The sequence below is a fragment of the Chlamydotis macqueenii genome, chromosome Z (assembly GCF_036417535.1).
Source record: "Chlamydotis macqueenii isolate bChlMac1 chromosome Z, bChlMac1.mat, whole genome shotgun sequence".
Classification (NCBI taxonomy): Eukaryota; Metazoa; Chordata; class Aves; order Otidiformes; family Otididae; genus Chlamydotis; species Chlamydotis macqueenii.
In genome coordinates this window covers 8,250,991-8,271,807 of record NC_141593.1, presented here as the reverse complement: position 1 = coordinate 8,271,807, position 20,817 = coordinate 8,250,991, and the positions used below count along the sequence as shown (strand labels likewise).

The 20,817-nt window shown below is 41.6% G+C and overlaps 1 protein-coding gene across 3 annotated transcripts in view; it reads right to left on the bottom strand.

Moving 5' to 3' along the window:
• The window catches only part of UBAP1 (ubiquitin associated protein 1), a 39,609-nt gene that overhangs the window by 16,353 nt on the left and 2,439 nt on the right, over positions 1 to 20,817 (bottom strand). For 2 of the 3 annotated variants that reach the window (XM_086770134.1, XM_086770132.1), the window contains exon 2: positions 765 to 805. In XM_086770134.1, the coding sequence (XP_086626260.1) occupies positions 765 to 798 (34 nt within the window). In that variant the 5' untranslated portion in view covers positions 799 to 805. Of the gene's footprint in view, positions 1 to 764; positions 806 to 3,831; positions 3,879 to 20,817 lie in introns of all 3 variants that reach the window. The other variant, XM_086770133.1, reaches the window with a different exon arrangement.

Here is a 20,817-nt window from a genome sequence, read left to right as displayed (position 1 = left end):
CCTCCAGGAGGATTATCCAAGAAGATCAAGGCTGAGTTTCTAAAAGCAGAACTTCATACAGCATGAAAAATTACGTTAGAAATTTCACATGAACTTGCCAGTACTGCCTTTAATCATTAGGGACTTGAAAAAGCTAAATTATATACAACAAATAGAACTTTAATGTTCCACATAAATATAAATCCTCTCAAATTACACCCCATTTTCTAGAAGACAAGCACATATATAGTCATTTTTTTTTTATACCAATAGTCTAAATGACACTACACATTTCAACTGCAGAAGATGTTCTCTTTCACTTGCCTGCTGAATTAGATTAGTCCAATTTAGGAAAAAATTAACTGCTGAGCAAAAAGCAAGCATAGATCAATGATATACAAAAAGCTTCACTTTCAATCCAACTTCTCACACAAATTCTATAGAAAGGAGGTACAAATTTAGTGTCCACTTCAGCAAACATCAGATCAGTATCACAACTGCAGTTCAGCTTTGATTTTGAAGGGGGAAGTGGAGGAAGGGGAACGAATTATTCTGCCATGAAGGAGTAGGGAACAGTCACAGGCTGAATTTCAGTTTAGTCAGAGAACAGGCACAGCATCAGCAAGCAATTACAAGAAGGAAGCCAAGGCACTTAATTTCTAACAAAAAGACTACTCAGAGTCTAAACAGATTAGTCTCTATGGACTGTCTAGGCTGGGACATTAGTCAGCAGCAATTGTAGAATTCCTGCTGTTGAAAAGACAAGGATGCCAAATTTCACTTACCATGAGAGTCGGATCCCAACTTCTTAGAAGCCATTTAGAACCTGAAAAACATTTTAAAATAGCTTTAACAACCTTATACATGGAGCAGAGCATAAGTAGTTCTATGCAGTTCTACAGAGTCTTATCTCTAGATTATGGGACACATTGCAGCCACTTGCTCTTTATCCTGTTCCCAAGATAGATAAGCAAACTTTTTAATAGCCTTGAGAACTGACTGAGCAGACAAATAACTTAGTTCAGGATCTGACAATCTAAACAGCAAAATGAAGAAGAAGAAAGAAAAAAAAACAACAGCCAAGCAGCAGCCAAGTTGATCAGGAAGGCAGAGAGTTCCAGATCACCGCACTCAGAAGCTGCTCTGTCCCAGCCCCATGGAGCACATACTGTCTCCCTTGGCAGTAAGAATAGCCCTTCCTACTGGAAATATCACACTGATCCTTCTCAGTTTAATCCCTCCTGCTCTAAAAAGGGATACTATCATATTGGGTACACAGTCAGTTAGCCAGCATGGGTAATTACACTGGGTAATGCGCAGACTTGTATACAGGTATACAATAAATAGTACATTAAGAAGATACTTTCTGATACACACAAGAAAACAATGTAACAAGAGTCCTCATCCACTGCCCACACAATTTTACTAACAGCTTTTAAAATTTGGATGCAAATCCTACATGGCCAAGATGTTAAACACAGAAGTGCCTATCCAGCTCTTAAGACAGAGCAGGCCTGTCCTGAGAAAGTTGTTTAAGATAGATAACAACTAGTTAGACAGCTAGTTCTAACACCTTGCTCCAAGATGCTTACAGTGGTTCTTTTGCCAGATTAGAAGTACATCACAAGATTGATCTCAACACACCACAACAGCATAATTCTTCAAATAACTGAATTTGTAAGTCCTCCTTTGACATTATGCATGAGAAAGAATCAGAGTTGCCCTTTGTTTCTGTAATCTTCTAGCTCATAGACTGAAATGCCCAACAGCTGTTCTTAAAAAACATGAAGTTATGTGGGACACTCCCTAGAGCAGCAGACAGCACTCAAAGCATAACTTGGAGCAGATCTAACATTCACACTCACCATTCCTCAACCGAGGTCTAAGTCTTGGCCTCACTGTTTCCATTGCAGATTCCAACTGCAAATGTTAACTTAAAGGAAGGGTGCCATAAGGTGAGGACTACACAGACAGCTTCGCTATTCCTTCTGGCAGCTTCTGACATTAGTAGGGTCAGGAAGCGCCAGCTTTAAGTACTTTAGCAAAGAACCTTTTGCTGTGCAAAGGTCTCTTTCAACATTATGCTGAAATCAACAGGCGAACCAATTGGCTAACGGGAACTCAACACACAGCTAAAGCCAAAGCTGTATGAAGAAGACTACCTGAGTGCATCCAGACTTCATGAAGCACAGTGAGCAGACACAAGGCTATGGGGAAGTGACATGCTGGGCAACTCCAGGCATACCTTGCACATAACAGCTGTGTGTCATTCTGCTCAATGTTTATCAGGTTCTTCTCGCCACCTCTCTCAACACTGGCATTAGGTCCAGAACTACTCCACTAAGCCAGAGAACTGGTTTTGGCAGTAGCTGGCAACTGCTTCTCAAAAGCAAGCAAAATACTTAGGCTTTGGAGATGTAAGATAAAGGAGGTGAAACAGCATCGAGTCTGCCAACTCAAGAAGGCTGTCAAGGGCAAAGCCACAAGACCACCTGGTACAGCTGCACATCAGCTACTAGAGCTGAACGGGCTTTGCTGGTCCCAGCGCTTCAGGGGAGGAAACCAGACTGCAGACTGCAGACTATAGCACAGGAAATAGGCTGTACCTTTCAGACCCAGATCACGCTGTCTGACAAGCTGCTACGTTGCTAGCTCCTCTGCACGACAGTAGCAATTAAGAAGTCAACTTGATCTGTGGTTATTGCAAAATCCAGGCCATGTGTGAAATCACACAGCCTTCACATACCTCACCAGTCCTCTGTACATCACCAGAGACTGTGAGGGATGACCTGCAAGCATGTACCACCATCATCCACCACTACTACAGCAGAACTGAACTAAGAATAAGGCCTCTACAAATCTCCTTTAATTTCTCTGAGTTTTTCTTTCTTCTAGTTACTATCTCAGACTGAAAAGCAAGTGCTTTTTTTCTGTAAGACTTTAAAACTTCTAATGAAAGGAAGTAACATCCTCACTTTGGCAACTCAACTGACAAGGAAGTCGTTTTTGTTTTTGTTTTTTAATGCAGCACCAGTTACCTACGGGCAATACAGTTTATGCTGTCTGCCTCATTCACCAGAAGCAGCTTACTCCAGACTCTACCAAGGTAGAGGACATTGAAAAGAAAATTCAAACAGATCATTTTTAGAATGACAACTTATAACCCCTCTCCAGCAGGCCGTTGCAAGGACACACTAAGTTTACCATCTCACTCACTGATCTTGGGTAACTGAACACTAAGTTACCGTGACACTATCAGTTTGCTCCAGGGACACTTATAGCAATGATACAAGTCCCGCAGAACCAAAAGATGTGCACATCTAGCATCCACGGAGTTTTGCAGCAGTATATCAATCTAGAGCTGCAGAAAGCCTTGGATGTGTCCTGAGTGTCAAAATACCCCACATAAGCAATATGTATGTTGCTTTTGTTGGCAACATACGTATCCTACAGTAAAATCCTAGTGCAGACCAGACACTTGCAATAACTTCAAGGTGCAGTGGGAAAAGTGATTCCTCTGCCATATGCAATACCTTATTTTAACTACAGAACTAGCAAAGGCACATCAATAGCAAGCTAATCACGAAATGCACCATTTCCAGGAAGACAGTAATAGTTTAGATTCAGGTAGCATTCGAGTTTGTATCATATTAGCTCTTCCAGAGGCACCGTGAGTGTGCGTTTATTAAGGTACCATTACTGCAGAAGGCACTGTCAGCAAAAGAAGAATTGTCAAGCACTGCACACAGTAATACTAGAACAGGCTGCCAGCCACATTTTGTCACCTCCTTTCCAATGATGGTTTAATTAAAATAGTGTCTTGTGACTAAGCGGATTTGATAGGCTATTCACAGACCACTGTTACAAGCATCTGTCCTGCTGTTGTTCTATCCTGCTGGCTGGAAAAAAAAAAAATTGCAGCCAGTCAGAAGGTTACTGAAGTTGCTACTATGCTTCTGGGCATTATCTGAACTGTATGTGCCTAGTCAAAGCTGCTACACTGTGCAGTAAAGGTCTGCTTACCTTTGTTACTGCTCTTTTAGAAACGTAAAGGACTTTCTCCCAAAGCCTTACTCCAAGCCAGCTATAGGATAACTGCAACCCTATCACTGTTGCCTTTGATCTCCAGAGTGGGATGCTGAAGGGCATCTGTGGGAACGGTGCACAGGGGTGCAAGTTTTGGTCTGATGCTTTACTGCTCATTTTAAATTGACAAAGAACATACTCTATACTGCATGCAAACTTTTAAAACACTTCTCCTAGGCCAGGGAAACAACTTTGTTGCATATTACTACAAGGTTTTCTTACAGCCACCAACAAGCTCTCTTCTATAAACGTTGGCCTCTTTAGCCCCATTCCTTCATTCTCAATTCTGGCTAACCCTCTGAAGATCAGGGCTACAAGTGTCCAGAAGTTATAAACAATTTTAAAGTCAGCAGCTACTGAAGTAACCTGATGTGAGCTCTTCCCCTCCTATCTGTGTGTTCATTTTCTACTTAGTAACACTGAAGCAATAAGGCAACATTCTTAAAACCAGCCAGCCGAACCTAGTACAGCAGAGCCCAGGATGAGGGGCAGAAGACATCAGAGTGATGACAGAAGAGGATGAAGGGACAGGGAAATAGCCACAACAAACCAACACAACAATGTAGAAACAGAAGTGATAAGACAAAACTGATGACAGAAACAGCTGGCACAGAGATAGATGACAAGCTGGAAAAGCTTGAAGGGACAGCATAGAGATGACCAAGATAGTCTGCCTGTCATGTCATCACTTAAACCTGGCATGTCATCACTTAAACCTGAATGACTACTTAGCCATGCTATCAGACAACAAGGAGAACACAGAAAAGCATGACTTGGTGCAGTCAAGAAATACCAAAGGCACAGTCTCATCATCAGATGAGAAAAAAAATTACTACCAAGAGTCACTCATGAGTAGTTGCTGGGAAGCTGGGGTGGTTTTTAATTATTTCCATGTTCCTTCTATTGGGATTTTCCCTGAAGTCTATATCTACATTCCTTTTCTTCTGAAAGAGCTCTCATTGGAAGTTGGGAGCATCCTACCAGTAACAGTACCTGGAATGGTTTTCTCAGTGGTAACTCAAATCAATTTAACTATTTCTCAAGAAGAACTGGTCTCATATCTCTCATTTTGGCATACAAGTATGCCTAGATTCCAACTACATGAACTCTCTGAAGTAACTCCCACCTAAGATTCAGACAAATGCGAAATGTACTTATTATGGGTAAGAGGAAACCAAAATGTCTCAAGTTATCAAGAATAATCAAATCAGCATATCTATGATTTTCAGATAAGAGATGTCACCTTGCAACTTCCATTTTGCCTGCTAATGGATACTGTATAGTCTACACACACAGAATCGAGGATGCATCCACCCACACTGAACACTACAAAAAGACAAAAAAAAACTTCAAAAATATTAAGATCTTCCCCCCCCATCTTAGATTCATGAACTATTACTTATTTTACACCAAGAAACAGTGAAAAGCAGTTTGATTCAAGTGATGTGTCACAGGTATTTCAGATTTAGACAGTGGTTTAAGTTTTCACTATAACTACTTGTTTCAGGGCAAATGAAAGGCTACAACCAACATCAGGATACATAGCCTCATCCAACAAAAATAGAAGTAGATACTTCCTGCTGCTAAGATAAAACAAAACTTAAGATTCTCACAAAGCTTCTCACCTATGTAAGTGCTGAATCATTGCTACGCAACTGAGGTCTCTTACATAGCCTGACAGTAAAGAGCTAATCACAGTTTACTACAGTACAGAACAGATTCCGTTTTCATTTACTGGGCAGTCTCCAAACAGATGACATCACTCAAAAATCTGCAGCAAATGCTTCTGCTTTGTACCTCTAACAGTTGTGCGAACAATAAGCACAGTCAGCTGCATGGAGGTACTCCCTCTTCATTAAGCACAGCCACTTTGAGCCACTTGTAACAGCTCTTCCGATAAAATTGTTGTAAAACTAGGTTTGGCATGTTGCAACCACATGCCCTGGGGGTGGGGAAGGTGGGAGAAAAAAAAAGTTTTAAGTATATCTACAGTAATTCCTTTTAAGCGCTACTGAAATCCAGGAGACAAGATAAAATAGACCAAGAACCTTAATGTAAGAGTAACAAGACTAAACCAGACCATCCTTAAAGCAAATATAGGCAGGGAGTTTCCATTCAATTTTCAACGGCTACTGGTTAAAAGAAGTCTAATGAAATGTTTTCATCTCACAGGTTGTAAGTAAAAGTGGTCACTGTACATTTAATCAATGCAGAGCAGGGATTACACCGACAACAGGGAATGGAGGGAAAAAGGGATGAGGTATCTCTGCTGCATATATGCCCCACGGATCAAAAATCCAAGCAACTGTGACAAGAGATGTAAATTTTGAAGGACAGACTGTAACATCAAACTAATTTAGTTTGTTATTTGCAGTGCAATGATTGAGGGGCAGAGGAGCAAGAACTAATAAAACGGCACTTCTGAAAACATTTCCAGAATACACAAGTAGGAAAGACAGGGGAAAAAAAAGCCCCTGAAGAGTAAGCCCATGTGCAGCTCACATTATTACATTACAAGACAACACAACACTCTTTACTGATGGCAATAACACCCATTACAGGGCTTTACATGCAGATGTTGGATAGCCATCTTCCTAGCAGTGACAAACACTAGGAGAAATTGATTCTTCATATTGTGCCACTGCTTAATGTGACATAGTGGCCAACTACACCTTCTGCTTCAGTACACAGCCATCAATGGGAAGTTAAAGCAGAAGACAGCTCTTCTGCAAGCTCTTGGAAAAGCACGGCACCTCTCACTCCTTTGTTCCATATGGATTCATGGCATTAATATTAGACACCTGTAGTTGCACAGCTATCCTTATGTCATGTCCCACTTTGCTCCTTAAAGACACTGCACTTGTTAAAAGCACATACTATTTGACCTGGTTAAGGATCTTAGGCTTTTAACAGACAGCTCTATTACTCCTCTAAGAGTACATGTAAGAGTCCTTGTACATTTGGGACATAAGGTAATTGGCAATATGTTTCGACCAGAAACAAGGGAAAACTCTACAAGGCTGAGGAAATGTAGTACACTAATGCACCGGTTTTTCAATCACTGAATCACTCACCAGCCATACAAGTTTCCAATGAAGGTGAAGCTTATACAACTCACAAGCCTCCAGAACTACAAGTTCCACAGGCACGAGGGTGAGAAAATTGAAAAGTGCTTAGAGACAGCCTTGCAGTCAAAGTAGATCAGCACTATTCCTTTGGCCACAGACTTACAACAAGAGTACAGAAGATGCATCTATTCTAAACTAACATTTAATTGTTGCAGCAAATGGGTGACCTTTTTAAAATGTACTCTTTCAAAAAAAAAAAAAAAAAAAGTCCTGTCACAAGAGAAGACCATGTGCAACTAACAGGATGGCCTGACTTCTAAACTCAGCAAACAAGGGGATAACCCAGATTCTGTCAGCTCTAAGAGCTGATGTGGATTTTCATCCTTCTTTGCTTCCTGAGGTCGGCTTCACTAACCTAGACACTACAATATCATCAAGAAAAGGGTGGTAAACTAGAAACAGAAGTACCATCTTCCCTTCCTTGACATACAACAGAGGCAAGACAGACACCTGCACAATAAACCATAGCAGAAAATATAAATATGCAGTGTAACTCCTACATTCTAGGAAAAAAGGGTGAAGAGACAATCCAGCACTTGTACCACCAATTAGGGCTACAGTAATCTCACAGTGCAGTAAAGAAACAAGTCCCAGAGTTGATGAGCAGAGCTACTGCTTGTAACTAAAGCAGTATCTAAAGTTTGGATAGCAAATACCTACCACTTCTGAGAGCTTAAAATAGTCAGATGGGAAGCATCTAGTACCTATTAACAAATTTAGCTAATTCAGCTTAATTAGCACAAGATTTCATGCTACTACAAATGAGTCAAATCTTTAACAGGAATCTTAGCACTAGTCAGAGCCAGGTATGTACATCAACTTTTCTAGTTAATCCTAGCACTTTAGAAAAAAAGATAATATTTAAATATAATCCTTCCCAAACACGAGAGACTGCGTGCTATAAAAAGTTGCTAGCTTCAGCAACAGAATAGCCTAGTTATTCTGGTCTTTTGGTAAAGTTGTATTAAAAAAAATCAGTGGAACATCCTGCACATTTAAACTGTGTATCTGGAACCTAGAGCAGCATGAGCCAATTAAAATGCTGCTCTATTTGTTGCAGTGATACTTAATATGTAACAAGCTGACTCTGAAGTACTTGAATATTATTAATACTTCAGACTTGTCCCAGTTATGAATGAGGAGAGCTAGAACAAACGTTCTCCCAAAAAGTTGACAACATAAAACCAGCTTTTGCCATTAATCAGAATATCCCCTTTTTAATTAAAAAAAGAAAAAAATTTTAAAAATCCACCAAAACAGAATCTGTGCCATTTCAAGCTTTATCTTCTTAGGCTCTTTGACCAAGAGAAGTATACAGGTATCTGATCTTGTATTACCTAGAAACAAGTTTGACTCTGTTGACCATATAAGGCCCTAATCCCAATACTGACACAAGAACTCACATTACGTTATCGCAGAAAGAAATTTGTATTCTTTTGATAAATACTAACCAGAATTTAATGCATTTAAATATATTACAGCAATTAAATGACTACTTTAAAAAATCCATTCCAAAGAAAGCTATACAACTGTCACCTTTTCCCTGTAAAAGCTCATAAGATAAACAGCACTATTTATTGATAATTACCTTTTTTGTTATTAGAAATCTGGTGCAATATGAATGCTTACAGAATTACTTTAACAAATCAGACAAAAAACCATCTAGCAAGAACTCAAGTTAGACAAAAGGTTTTAAACGGAAAAAAAATCTGCCAGCAGGTCAAACATCACTTGCCATGTCACTCAGCCAAAATACATCTCTACTGCACTGTACAAGAATAATGGGACCAGTGTTAAGGCTACTACAGATTCATCAATTTTTCCTTTTATACTAGAGTCACATGCGCTACCCACTCTCAGCACACATTTAATATTTTCCCAGCAAAACTCAGTATGGTACTGACAGAAAATACAGCCTGTTAAATTAACTATTCCACCTACAAACAACTCCTCTTGCCCTGCAGCAAGCAGGCTAAAACCTTGTACTCAGCATGGGAGCCACTGCTTCAAGTCCTGATTGCACCCTCAGTCCATGCAATTTAAAAAACACACAAGGCCACTAACAACCTTACCCCACTCCCTGCAGTATCTCTCCCATAATGTGGTTAAAACTGCTGAACTTTTCCAGCCATGTGATATCCCTGTTTTCCACAAACATGCCTCATTTCTCTCAACTAAGAGAGCCGCATTCTGAGAATGAAAGTTCCATGCAAATTCACTTCATTTAGAAGTCAACAATTATGGGTTTGGGTTGGAAGGGATCTTCAAAGATCATCTAGTCTAACCCTCCTGCCACAGCCACAGCCACTAGATCAGGCTGCTCAGAGCACCGTCCAACCTGGCCTTGAATGTTTCCAGGGACGGGGCATCCACCACCTCTCTGGGCAGCCTGTGCAGTGTTCTACCACCCTCATGGTAGGAAAAAAAAAAAATAAATTTCCTTATGTCCAATCTAAATCTACTCTTTCAGTTTCATCTCTCAGTGCTACCTGTCTTCCAGGAAACACAGCTATTCGCCATAGGTTACTCCTTCACCAAATACACACTTTGACAGATGAAAGCAGAAGCTCTAAGAACTTCAACTGCTGAAGCATGTAAGAGCTGATCACAGCATACCTGGAAAGCTGTGCTCACCAAAACGCTTTTCTGCAAAGTGACAACATAAAACTCAAATCATCTCATGTCTTTCTGATTTTCAAACACAGCTCATAAGCTTGCTTTGCCTTTGTCTTGATAGTGTTAATGTGAGAAATGTGCATTCCATGTTAGGTGCTACAGATGTGACATCCTTCACACTTAGTGAAGTGACTTTCAGTTGTCACTAGCTGACTTACTTGATTTTTTGTTTTATGCATCTTCTTCCACCCATCAATGTGTCACTAGTACAGTTTCAGCTTTCGATGCTAGCTCATTTTGTCCTTAATTCAAGTGCCACTCCTACTAAGCCAGTAGTTACCTGCCTTCATCCAACCCTTTCTATCAAGGCTGAGACAAGAAAACGAGCATATACAGAAATACAAATCTGAAAAGATCCCAAGTTTTGCTGCACTGAAGGACAAAACTTACAAGAAAAAAAAGCCTCATCACTGTTCAAGGGGAACATTCACTTCAGCTCTTTTCATACGTTCACTGAGATGAAGTCCCAGCAAGGACACCCTCCTTCCCAGACTAACTCAAAAGAACAAAGAAATCAAAGAAATATAAAAAAGTGAATCAAGCTAATAAAAATAGGACCCATTGCAGTAATGCCTAGATAAGAACCAATCTTGCCTCATCTCCACATGTAGTACCAGTTAAACCTGTTTTAACGTTTTTCCACCCAGTCCAAACAGGACTGAATGACTGCATTAAACAGAGGATCTGGATGGGAAATACTGTCTGTAGTCAACACTGAATTAAATTCCACTACCAGAAGTTGTATTTTAAGTGAGCAAGATCCACTTGTTTTTATGCACCAGTTCCATGTTTAATTACAGAACATAAAGAACAGAAAACAGTTTTAAAGGGAATACTTACACCTTAATTATTTCTTGAAAAGGCTTGTTAACTTTAGAGAAGACCACAGCTGGTAGCAAAGATTAAGTTCTGCTCTTTAAAAGCACACAGGAACAGAAGTATCACTACCAACTACCAAAAATAAAATACTCACATACGAAAACAGAAGCAGACACCTAAATAGGCTTCGCAAAGGGGTACCCATACCAAGTTCACTTCTGGAATTGAATTCATTGGGAACACTGGAAGTTGCCTTGAGAGAGCTTGGACCTGATGGGCCAACTGCCATGGGAGGTGGCCCTGGAGGGAAGAGGGGCCCAGGAAAGTTGGTCCACATCCAAGGAGCACCTCCTCCAAGCCCAGCAGAGGTGCATCCCGACGAAGAACAAGTCGGGCAAAAAGGGCAGGAGGCCTGCGTGGATGAGCAAGGAGCTCCCGGACCAACTGAAAGTAAAGAAGGAAGCCTGTAGAGGGCGGAAACGAAGACAGGTAGCCTAGGAGGTCTACAAAGAGGCTGTGCGAGTGGCCAGCGATCGGGTGAGGAAGACGAAAGCCCTGACGGAAGTGAATCTGGCCAGGGATATAAAAAGCAACAAGAAGAGCTTCTACAGGTACGTAGGGGACAAAAGAGAGTCCAAGGAGAATGAAGGCCCCCTACGGAAGGGAACTGGTATCCTAGTTATCCGGGACATGGAGAAGGCTGAGGTACTCAATGACTTTTTTGCCTCAGTCTTCACCGACAAGAGTTCTTGTCCCACCACCCAAGCTGTAGAAGGTGCAAGCAGGGACTGCGAGGATGAAGAACTGCCCACTGTGCTCAAAGAGCAGGTTCAGGAACATCTGAGGAATGTAAAGGTGCACAAGTCCATGGGACCTGATGAGATCCATCCGCGGGCCCTGAGGGAACTGGCGGATGAAGTTGCCAAGCCACTGGCCATCATATTTGAGAAGTCATGGCGGTCTGGTGAGGTCCCCGATGACTGGAAGAGAGGGAACATAACCCCAGTTTTTAAAAAGGGGAACAAGGAAGACCCGGGCAACTCCAGGCCGGTCAGCCTCCCCTCTGTGCCTGGCAAGGTCATGGAGCAGATTCTCCTGGAAACCATGCTAAGGCACATGAAGAGCAAGGAGGTGGTTGGTGGCAGCCAGCATGGCTTCACCAAGGGCAGATCGTGCCTGACCAATTTGGTGGCCTTCTATGACGGGGTGACAGCATCGGTGGACAAGGGACGAGGAATGGATATCATCTACCTGGACTTGTGCAAAGCTTTTGACACTGTCCTGCACAACATCCTTCTCTCTAAACTAGGGAGGCATGGGTTTGATGAACGGACCACTCGGTGGGTAAGGAGTTGGCCGGATGGCCGCACTCAGAGAAAGGTGGTCAACGGCTCAATGTTCATGTGGAGACCGGTCACGAGTGGCGTCCCTCAGGGGTCCGTGTTGGGCCCGGCCCTGTTCAACATCTTTGTCGGTGACATGGACAGTGGGATAGAATGCACCCTCAGCAAGTTTGCTGACAACACCAAGTTGTGTGGTGCCATCGACACGCTGGAAGGGAGGGAAGCCATCCAGAGGGACCTTGACAGGCTGGAGAGGTGGGCCCGTGCCATCCTCATGAAGTTCAACCAGGCCAAGTGCAAGGTCCTGCACCTGGGTCATGGCAATCCCAGGCACAAATCCAGGCTGGGCGCGGAGTGGATTGAGAGCAGCCCTGAGGAGAAGGACTTGGGAGTGCTGGTGAACGAGAAGCTCAACATGAGCAGCCAATGCGCCCTTGCAGCCCAGAAGGCCAACCACATCCTGGGCTGCATCAAGAGAAGCGTGGCCAGCAGGTCGAGGGAGGTGATTCTGCCCCTCTACTCTGCCCTGGTGAGACCCCACCTGGAGTCCTGTGTCCAGTTCTGGAGCCCCCAACACAAGAAGGACATGGACCAGCTGGAAAAGGTCCAGAGGAGGGCCACAAAGATGATCAGAGGGCTGGAGTACCTCTCTTACAAGGACAGGCTGAGAGAGTTGGGGCTGTTCAGCCTGCAGAAGAGGAGGCTCTGGGGAGACCTGATAGTGGTCTTCCAGTACCTCAAGGGGGCCTACAAGAAAGATGGGGAGAGGCTGTTCAGTAGGGCCTGTTGTGATAGGACGAGGGGTAATGGTTTTAAAATAAAGGGAGGTAGATTCAGATTGGATATTAGGAAAAAATTTTTTACAATGCGAGTTATAGAACACTGGAACAGGTTGCCCAGAAAGGTGGTGGAAGCCCCATCTCTGGAAACGTTCAAGGCCAGGCTGGATGAGGCTCTGAGCAACCTGATCTAGTTGGGGATGTCCCTGCTCCTTGCAGGGGTTTGGACTAGATGACCTTTGAAGGTCCCTTCCAACCCTAACCATTCTATGATTCTATGATTCTACTGAAGAAAAGTAAAAATCTGTCTTTGCACAGAGAAGTCAGACTGAGGGTGCACTCCAGAATACAGTAAGAGCTACTTGCTGTGTTATATATTAGAAAACTTCAGTGGCGTACCGACCACTTAAAGGTACCATAGCCCAGTCCTGAGCAGAAACATTTCCCTTGCAATCTCCTGATTTTGAAGTTCTCAACAGCAAAGGCCCCTCTGTTCCACACTGTTTAAATGGAAATACAGTTCGGCCTATAGTCCAACAGACTGAAAAGTTCAGGAATGCAAGCTACAAGCAACAGGAAAAAAACCTAAGAATCAGTACATCTGTGAAACAAAGTTCATTCTACACGTGCAACTGCCACAGCTGAGGTCACTAGCAGTGGAGATACACAAGCAGACAATCCTCACCCTCTGAGAAGGAAAGCAGAGCAACTACCCAATCCCCAAGACATAACTTTCAAGGATGCTCCAGTTGCTACATCCACCTTTACATACTGCTTCAGAAAGCCTTTCTGTATTACAGGTGTTATTTGTCCTTCCCTGCTGTGCAGCAGTCGCTAGCTACATTCAGACAAGATAGTCAGTAGATCCCTAAGCATCATAAAATAACCTCTGCACCCCCTTACTTTAATTATAATTGTTTACATATAAAATGAGTTTTGAGATTTACATTTCCTCACTTAAAAAATCCTGAAAAGGTCTACTTTCTCTCTCTGTAAGATAAAAATTCAATTTGCCCTCCCAGCACTGCAATTCTACGCTTGTAGCTAATGTCCGGAGCAGACAAGTTTAAGAACTAGCACAGACTGGAAGCCTGCAGTTCACTACAAACACAGAATGATCTTTCTGTCACAAATGTACAGAGTAAAACCCAGAAACTCACAAGGTACTGGGAGTGACAGACACATGCACAATTACAAACCACCTATAAGAGCGTATGAAGACTGAACTAGTTTCATGCTCAAGTGGAACAGAAAATAAACCATAGGCACAGAAAGACAATGCTTTCAGACAAAATCTAGAAGGCTATAGGATATTTATACAGCCAGGAACTGAACACCCTTAAATACACACACTTTTCATTCACTACCTTTCCCCTGAGCAGAAAGTAGTTTTGTCAGAACTCCCTTATACCTTTAGTACCCCCTAGTTCTTGCATGAGACTTCAGAACAGCTGTCAAGGCACCTAACCAGCAGTAAAACTATCCCTTTTTTTGCAGGTGTGAGGAACAGGGCACAAAGCTGAAGCAGTTTGTCCACAGTCATGCAGCTCAGCCAGCAACAAAGCCAGAATAGAACTTGTATTTCCTGAGTCCAAATCCACAGCTACCCCAGGAATCTCACTGCATTCTCTCAATGAACCAATATCTTTGTTCTCCTAGTTTTACCTGTCACATTACTGTTACTCAGCTTTCCATCTTACTACAAAAGCCTTAAAGATGTTCTTCTGGATTGATAATACAAAATTGGATTTCATCCAAATTTTATTTCTAAGTTACTACTTCACATTCATTTAAGTCTGCAGTTTTGTTATAGACTGTATCTCCAGTCTCACTCAGTGGTATAAACTTTTTTCCTGCATATTAGAAATTTATTCAGCAGCTATAGTCATGAATGCAACCCCTGAAACACTTAAAGCAATGAGTAACTGAAGAGAAACAGCTCTTTTTTTTTTTTGTGCGCAAAAGCAGCCTTCAGAGACACATTAGCTTCATTTCCTCAGGACATTTTGACAGATCTAACTGAGCTTCAGCAATCTAGCCTTACTTCTACAACTAGACTAGAGTAGGTTGCTGGATGAGATTGCCCCATGACCATCCAACGGTCATACCCACCACTTCTCTCCAAATTGAGTGGTAACAATATGGGACTGCTAACAGTACAGAGATCTCAGTGCAACATTATTACTGTGACAAAGCAGCAGGATTTTTTTTTTTTTTTAAAGGAAAGTGGAAAGACTACAGGCTGACCATTCCTCAGCTGAGATACCAGATCTTCTCCTGTAACCTGAGCATCAGTCTCAGTCTGCCTCTTTTGTAATCCATATCTGATTCAACCCAGCTTACTTCAGCAAATAAATTCAGTGCTGCCCAATGACAGAACAGGAGCATCAAATTTACATTCCTGCAGTAATGTTAAATTACAGGAAAACTATGCCTTGAAGAAGCCTTTTAGTAAAATGGATACACTCTTTCCCCTCGAGCTGGGAGACAAGATCTTTACATTACTTGGTAGAATTAATTTATCCAGAGTATAGCTAGATCCCTGTGCTAAGCACTGGTGTATTTCAAGCACTCATCTCTTTGGGAGAGGGGAGAAAAAGCAGAGAGGCAGAAGGCAGAACTTCTTCATCTAATATCATAACACATAGAGGACATCCCAAGAAACAGGCAGACTTTCAGAACTACATAGTTCTAGCATGTACACCACAGAAGCTCAGGTACGAAAAGGATGGTGTTATGTCACACAAACAGATGTGACAGCCATTCTTTCAACCATATGTATATTCCTAGAGTCCATCCCCAGCTCCAAAAGCAGCTTAGACCACCTAGCCATTCATGTCACATTCAACTTCTTTACCTTTGTCTACCTTTATTTCTCTTATATCTCACAATGTGCTTGTGGATTCTTTAAGCTGTATTTATTAAAGCTTTTCCAGCTGAAGTTCTTAATGTAGAAGATATTACAAAACAGAACATTAACATCTATGTCCGCACTTGAATCTGCTAGCTTTCCCTTTGCACACAAATTATGAAAAACTGAATAGTGTTAGCTAAAAGCAACAAGGTTTTTACCATCTTTACTTGCATTTTCTTTGAAAATAAATTATATTACTAAGCACAGTCATTCCATGATCTGGGAATACATTACAAGCTTTTTACCAGCTATTAAAACATTTCCAGGTAAGTCAACAGAAATAATGCACTAAACTCTCTTCTACAAAAGGAAGCCTGTAACTGCAGATATTTTGAAAACTGCCCCTGCTAAGACACTAATCAGAATCTTGCAATTGTTCTCCCACAGACAGTTCACTGGCTTAAAGGAATTGCATTTTGCTTTCGTGCAAGCATAAGACTCATTATTAGCTGTGGGAGTCCTGAAAAGCATTTCTCCCTCCACCTCATAAAGTATGATAGTTCTTCAGATTAAAATGGTAACATAAAGAGTTGGCTGATTAAAACTTGATAAAGAATCTTCTTACCCAAGGATTTTCTTTAAATTATTCCTCAGAATAGTATCTAGAAGACAGTATCTCAAACAGTTATATGCTTAGTTGTAAAAGTAATTGCTGGTACAGAACCTCGCCAGCCAGTGACTACTGATAGAATTACAGCTTGATTAACAACCCTAGGTTTATAAGGAGCTCAAAAATCTCAGAGGCATGTAATAGAGAAATCTGCCCCTCAAAATCTTTACGGTTCATCACTTGCCTTTAGTGCAAAGTTATTTTAGAGTACCATAATTTTTCTATCCATTTTTGTTTACAAAACCCCAACTAGCACCTGAATTAGCTAATGTATTCACTTAGTAACTCTCCATCTTCCCAATAAAGACCCTAAAAGTACTTTCTGAAAAGCACAACAAAAACTCTTTTTATACTGTTACGAACACAGCAATCAAAATGAAACTCAATAATCTCTCAGCTTTTTTCTACCAAGGAGTCAAACAGACTGGCAACAAACTGCTTATGGTGACCTAATACTTAATTAGAAGATTAAGAACACATTCTTTTCTCAGAGGTTATGAAGCATAAAGCTTTTCTATTCTTTTTCACCATGCACAATTTTACTCCAGACTATTAATGGCGATTTTATTCATATAAACTCCTTTCCCTACTACATACGCCTCCTATATTTCTACTTGAAATTATTATACATTACTGTGCAAGGACACCACATGATGGTATTAGTCATTAGGGTGGAACCCAGTGTGGCTCTGCTGCATCAGAAAAGGAAATATACACTCTTTAACAATTACTTTGCACTGTGTTTACAAACTAGGCATTCTAGTTCTATTTTAGAGTTCAGAATTGATGAGGCAAACCACGCTGAACACACAAGCAACATCTCTATGTCTAGACTAAGCACAGTGCTAACACTTGATACAGCACAACTGGTAATATGCATAATCTTAGAAATCCAACTTCCCAAATTTAGGGAATAAATCTCACCAGTCATTTCAGTCATGGCTTCATTTGCTGCTAGCCTAGAAATGTCAAATGGTGCAAGCACAAACATATACATTAGGAAAGCGTTTAAATAAAATCTTTCACCTAGTCTAGTAGTTATCATGAATGCTGATCTTCAGCAACATAGACCAAACTAACTGGCAGCTCACAACTCTTTATGCTACTACTAGATTCCATCATACTAAGTACCAATACCTTAGTAGCTTTAGTATATTCATATTCAGACCATATTCCAGATGAAGAACTGACTACTTCTTGTATACGACTCATGTTCTTCTGATTTAAAGTGTCACTCTAGTGTCTAACACAAAATGCAGCTGAGAAAACACAAGCTCTGATTTTCCATTAGTTAGAAACTGCAATACTACTAATGCAACATGGTTTTTGAACCAATCTACTTTCCCTTGTAGAAAAGAAGATTTACACCAAAGTCAGAGCAATGATATTTCTCTCCTCCTTTGATGTACTTCTGCATTTGAAGTATATTTCAAGCTTAAAGGATTCTGAAAAGACCTTGTAGCCTTTCAAAGAGGAAAAAAAAACCCAAAACAACAGCCAAACACTACAACCAGCTCTGGACATATAAGCTGTTCTTTCAAAGTCCCCCAACCACAGGAAAGACTGTTTCTTAACATTTAAGAAAATGCCTTCCCCATGCAAGCAAGGATTTGGAATAAATCTGATCATTTAAGAGACAGAAAACCCCCAAAGCTCAGTTTCTTTTAGGAGACCTCAATACAAGACTCCACTGACTGCAAAAGGTCATTAGGGACACACAGCATGAGCTTATTCACACCAAGTCAGAGGGTCAAAGAATTAAACAATGCAATTGCATACCACAGAGGATTACTTACCTAAGTAGTTAACACAGAAAAACTGTGAGTTCAGGCTTATATCGATCAACTGCAATCCCAATGATCGATTGTAGAGGGATACATCTATAAGATCAATAGCAGTGCCTTCGTAGTTCTCAGAGCAAGCAGGCACAATAAAGGCATGTCATAGCTTAGTCCCACTTGCGACCAATCTATGTAGTCTCTCACTCACTCCCCTCACCCTCTGAGGGAACGGGGGAGAGATAATATAACAAAAAGGCTCAAGGTTTGCAATAAGGACAGGGAAAGATCATTGAAGTTACCATTATGGGCAAAACAGAGTCGACTTGGGAAAAACTATTTATTTATTATTATTAATAAAACCCAAGCAGAATAACAAGAAAGAACAAAACTAACTTCCCCTCCATCCCTCCCTCTTCCCAGGCTCAACTTCATTTCAATTATCTCCACCTCCTTCCCCACCCCAAGCAGCACAGGGTGGGGCACAGGGAATGAGGGTTGTGGTCAGTTCATCACATGCCACTTTCCACCACCCCTTCCTCCTTGACGGAAGAATTCCCCACATTCCTCTCCTGCTCCACCATGGGGTCCCTCCCATGGGCTACAGTCCTTCATGAACTGCACCAGCACAGGTCCTTTTCCATGGGGTGCAGTTCCTCAGGAACTAGCTGCTCCAGTGCAGGCTTCCCAAGGGGTCCCAACCTCCTTCGAGCATCCACCTGCCCCAACGCAAGATCCTCCCCACACTCCTCCGTAGGCCTCCATGAGCTGCAGGGGGACAGCCAGCCTCACGACAGGCTGCAGGGGAATCTCTGCTGGGAACAGCATTACTGCTCCCCCTCCCTTCTTCAATGACCTTGGCATCTGTACCCGTTCCCCTCAAGAAGTTCTTCACAACCAGCTCAGGCAGATGCCTCAAGTTCTCTTCACATCTCCTCTCTTCCCTCCTCTCAGCTGGGGTGGGTCAAGCCAGGCCCAGACGGCCACTCGGTGGGAGGCCAAAGTGCGGTGGCCACAATGCTCATGCCTTCTTAAATACATTATCACAGAGGCATTCGCACTGAACATTCCGTCACCAATTGGCTTGGCCCTGGCCAGCAGTGGGTCTGCCCTAGACCCAGCCAAGTCCACTGGACAAAGGGGAAACTTGTAGCAGCTTCTTGCAGAAGCTGCCACTTTAGCCCCTGCCACTAAACAAAACCAACACCTCGCCCCTATGAATCACATATCCATCACTAAAATACACATACTTCAACAAAAAAGAATTCCCCACACCAGAATCAAACTAACATCACCACAACACCAAACAAAAAGCAGACAATTTACACACAATTGACACCTCGTCCCTTCACCACAATTAAAACAACATGAATTCCCCACAATCATTTCGCTCTCTAGCTGAGTTCAGTCCATGTTTTGCCCGTTACTGCTCCCAACTAATATCCTTATCCCAAATTCCTCAGCTCCATGTTGGGCGCCAGTTGCTAAAGCCAGTTGTGGTTCCACCACTGTTGCACTTTGCTCAGTTTTATCAAAGCTCATCACCTGCGTGATTTTTCCCGTTCAGCAACATCCGAAGCCAGGTGGATGGCTTTCACTTCTGCAAACTGACTCAATTCGCCTTATCCACCACCCCCACTAAACAAAACTAAACACAAGTGAAGAGAAACCAAGCTTTGATACACCTTAGAAGACCTACTTTTTCAAACAAGAAAGCTATTTGTAATTTGTAAACAAACTTAATTTGCCTTTTCTTCAAACAACAGCTTTCAAAAAATATTTTCCAGAGCTTTTCAATTACAGCTCCACTACACCTTCACACTGACACGGATCTGAATTGCACAGATCAATTATAAATAGATAGTAATGGGTTGAGGTAGACATTCTTGTAAAATGATAGCTGAAACATTAGGATTTATGACTGAAAAGACTGGGAGAGATTATATTATTTAAAAATGCCAGAGAAGGCTGGATAGAAGTTCTGTCTAGTAAGTAAAACTCAACTTTTCACACATCAGTTTATCAAAATAATCAAGCCAGCAGAGTTGTCAAATATGAGAACACACTGATGTAAAAAACTTAGGATACAGATACTGGACAATATTGACAACTCAGTATTAACTACATTATTGAATGTCTTGAATTAACAATCTCTACAGTTTGTGGAAGCAACAGGAAACCATAAGATCACACTATTTAAAAGGACAAGGAGTAAGGCGATACCTTCTGTGGCATTATAGCATTTTTGCTACCAGCACCAGCCAAAACAGCTCTGGCTGCCAGTGTGACCGAGTTTGATGAGGTAGTCTGCTGGATTTGTCCAGAAACCTGACTCCTATTCTGTTATCCTAGAGACAAAAATCTCTAACAAATATTGGGCACTGCAAAACACCATGCATGTGGTTTTTGATGATTTTTCATCACTAAGATTTTTCTATCCAACAACGTGTAAGTCTCCCAGCTGATCACTATATTCTCTATACTGATCAGTATACGTGTAAAATATTCTGAAAATTGCAGTTCAATTCCTAAAAGAGAAACTAACATTTATTCATTAATTTATCTTAAGCCCAATACTTCCTTGCTTTTCCCTTTGAAGGTTCAAGTACCTTTGTTTCAGCTTACACTTTACATATGCGGAGTGTCTGGTCTTCCCCAGCTCCTTTGTTCCACAGTGCACTCACAGGGAGGGAAAAAAAAAAAAA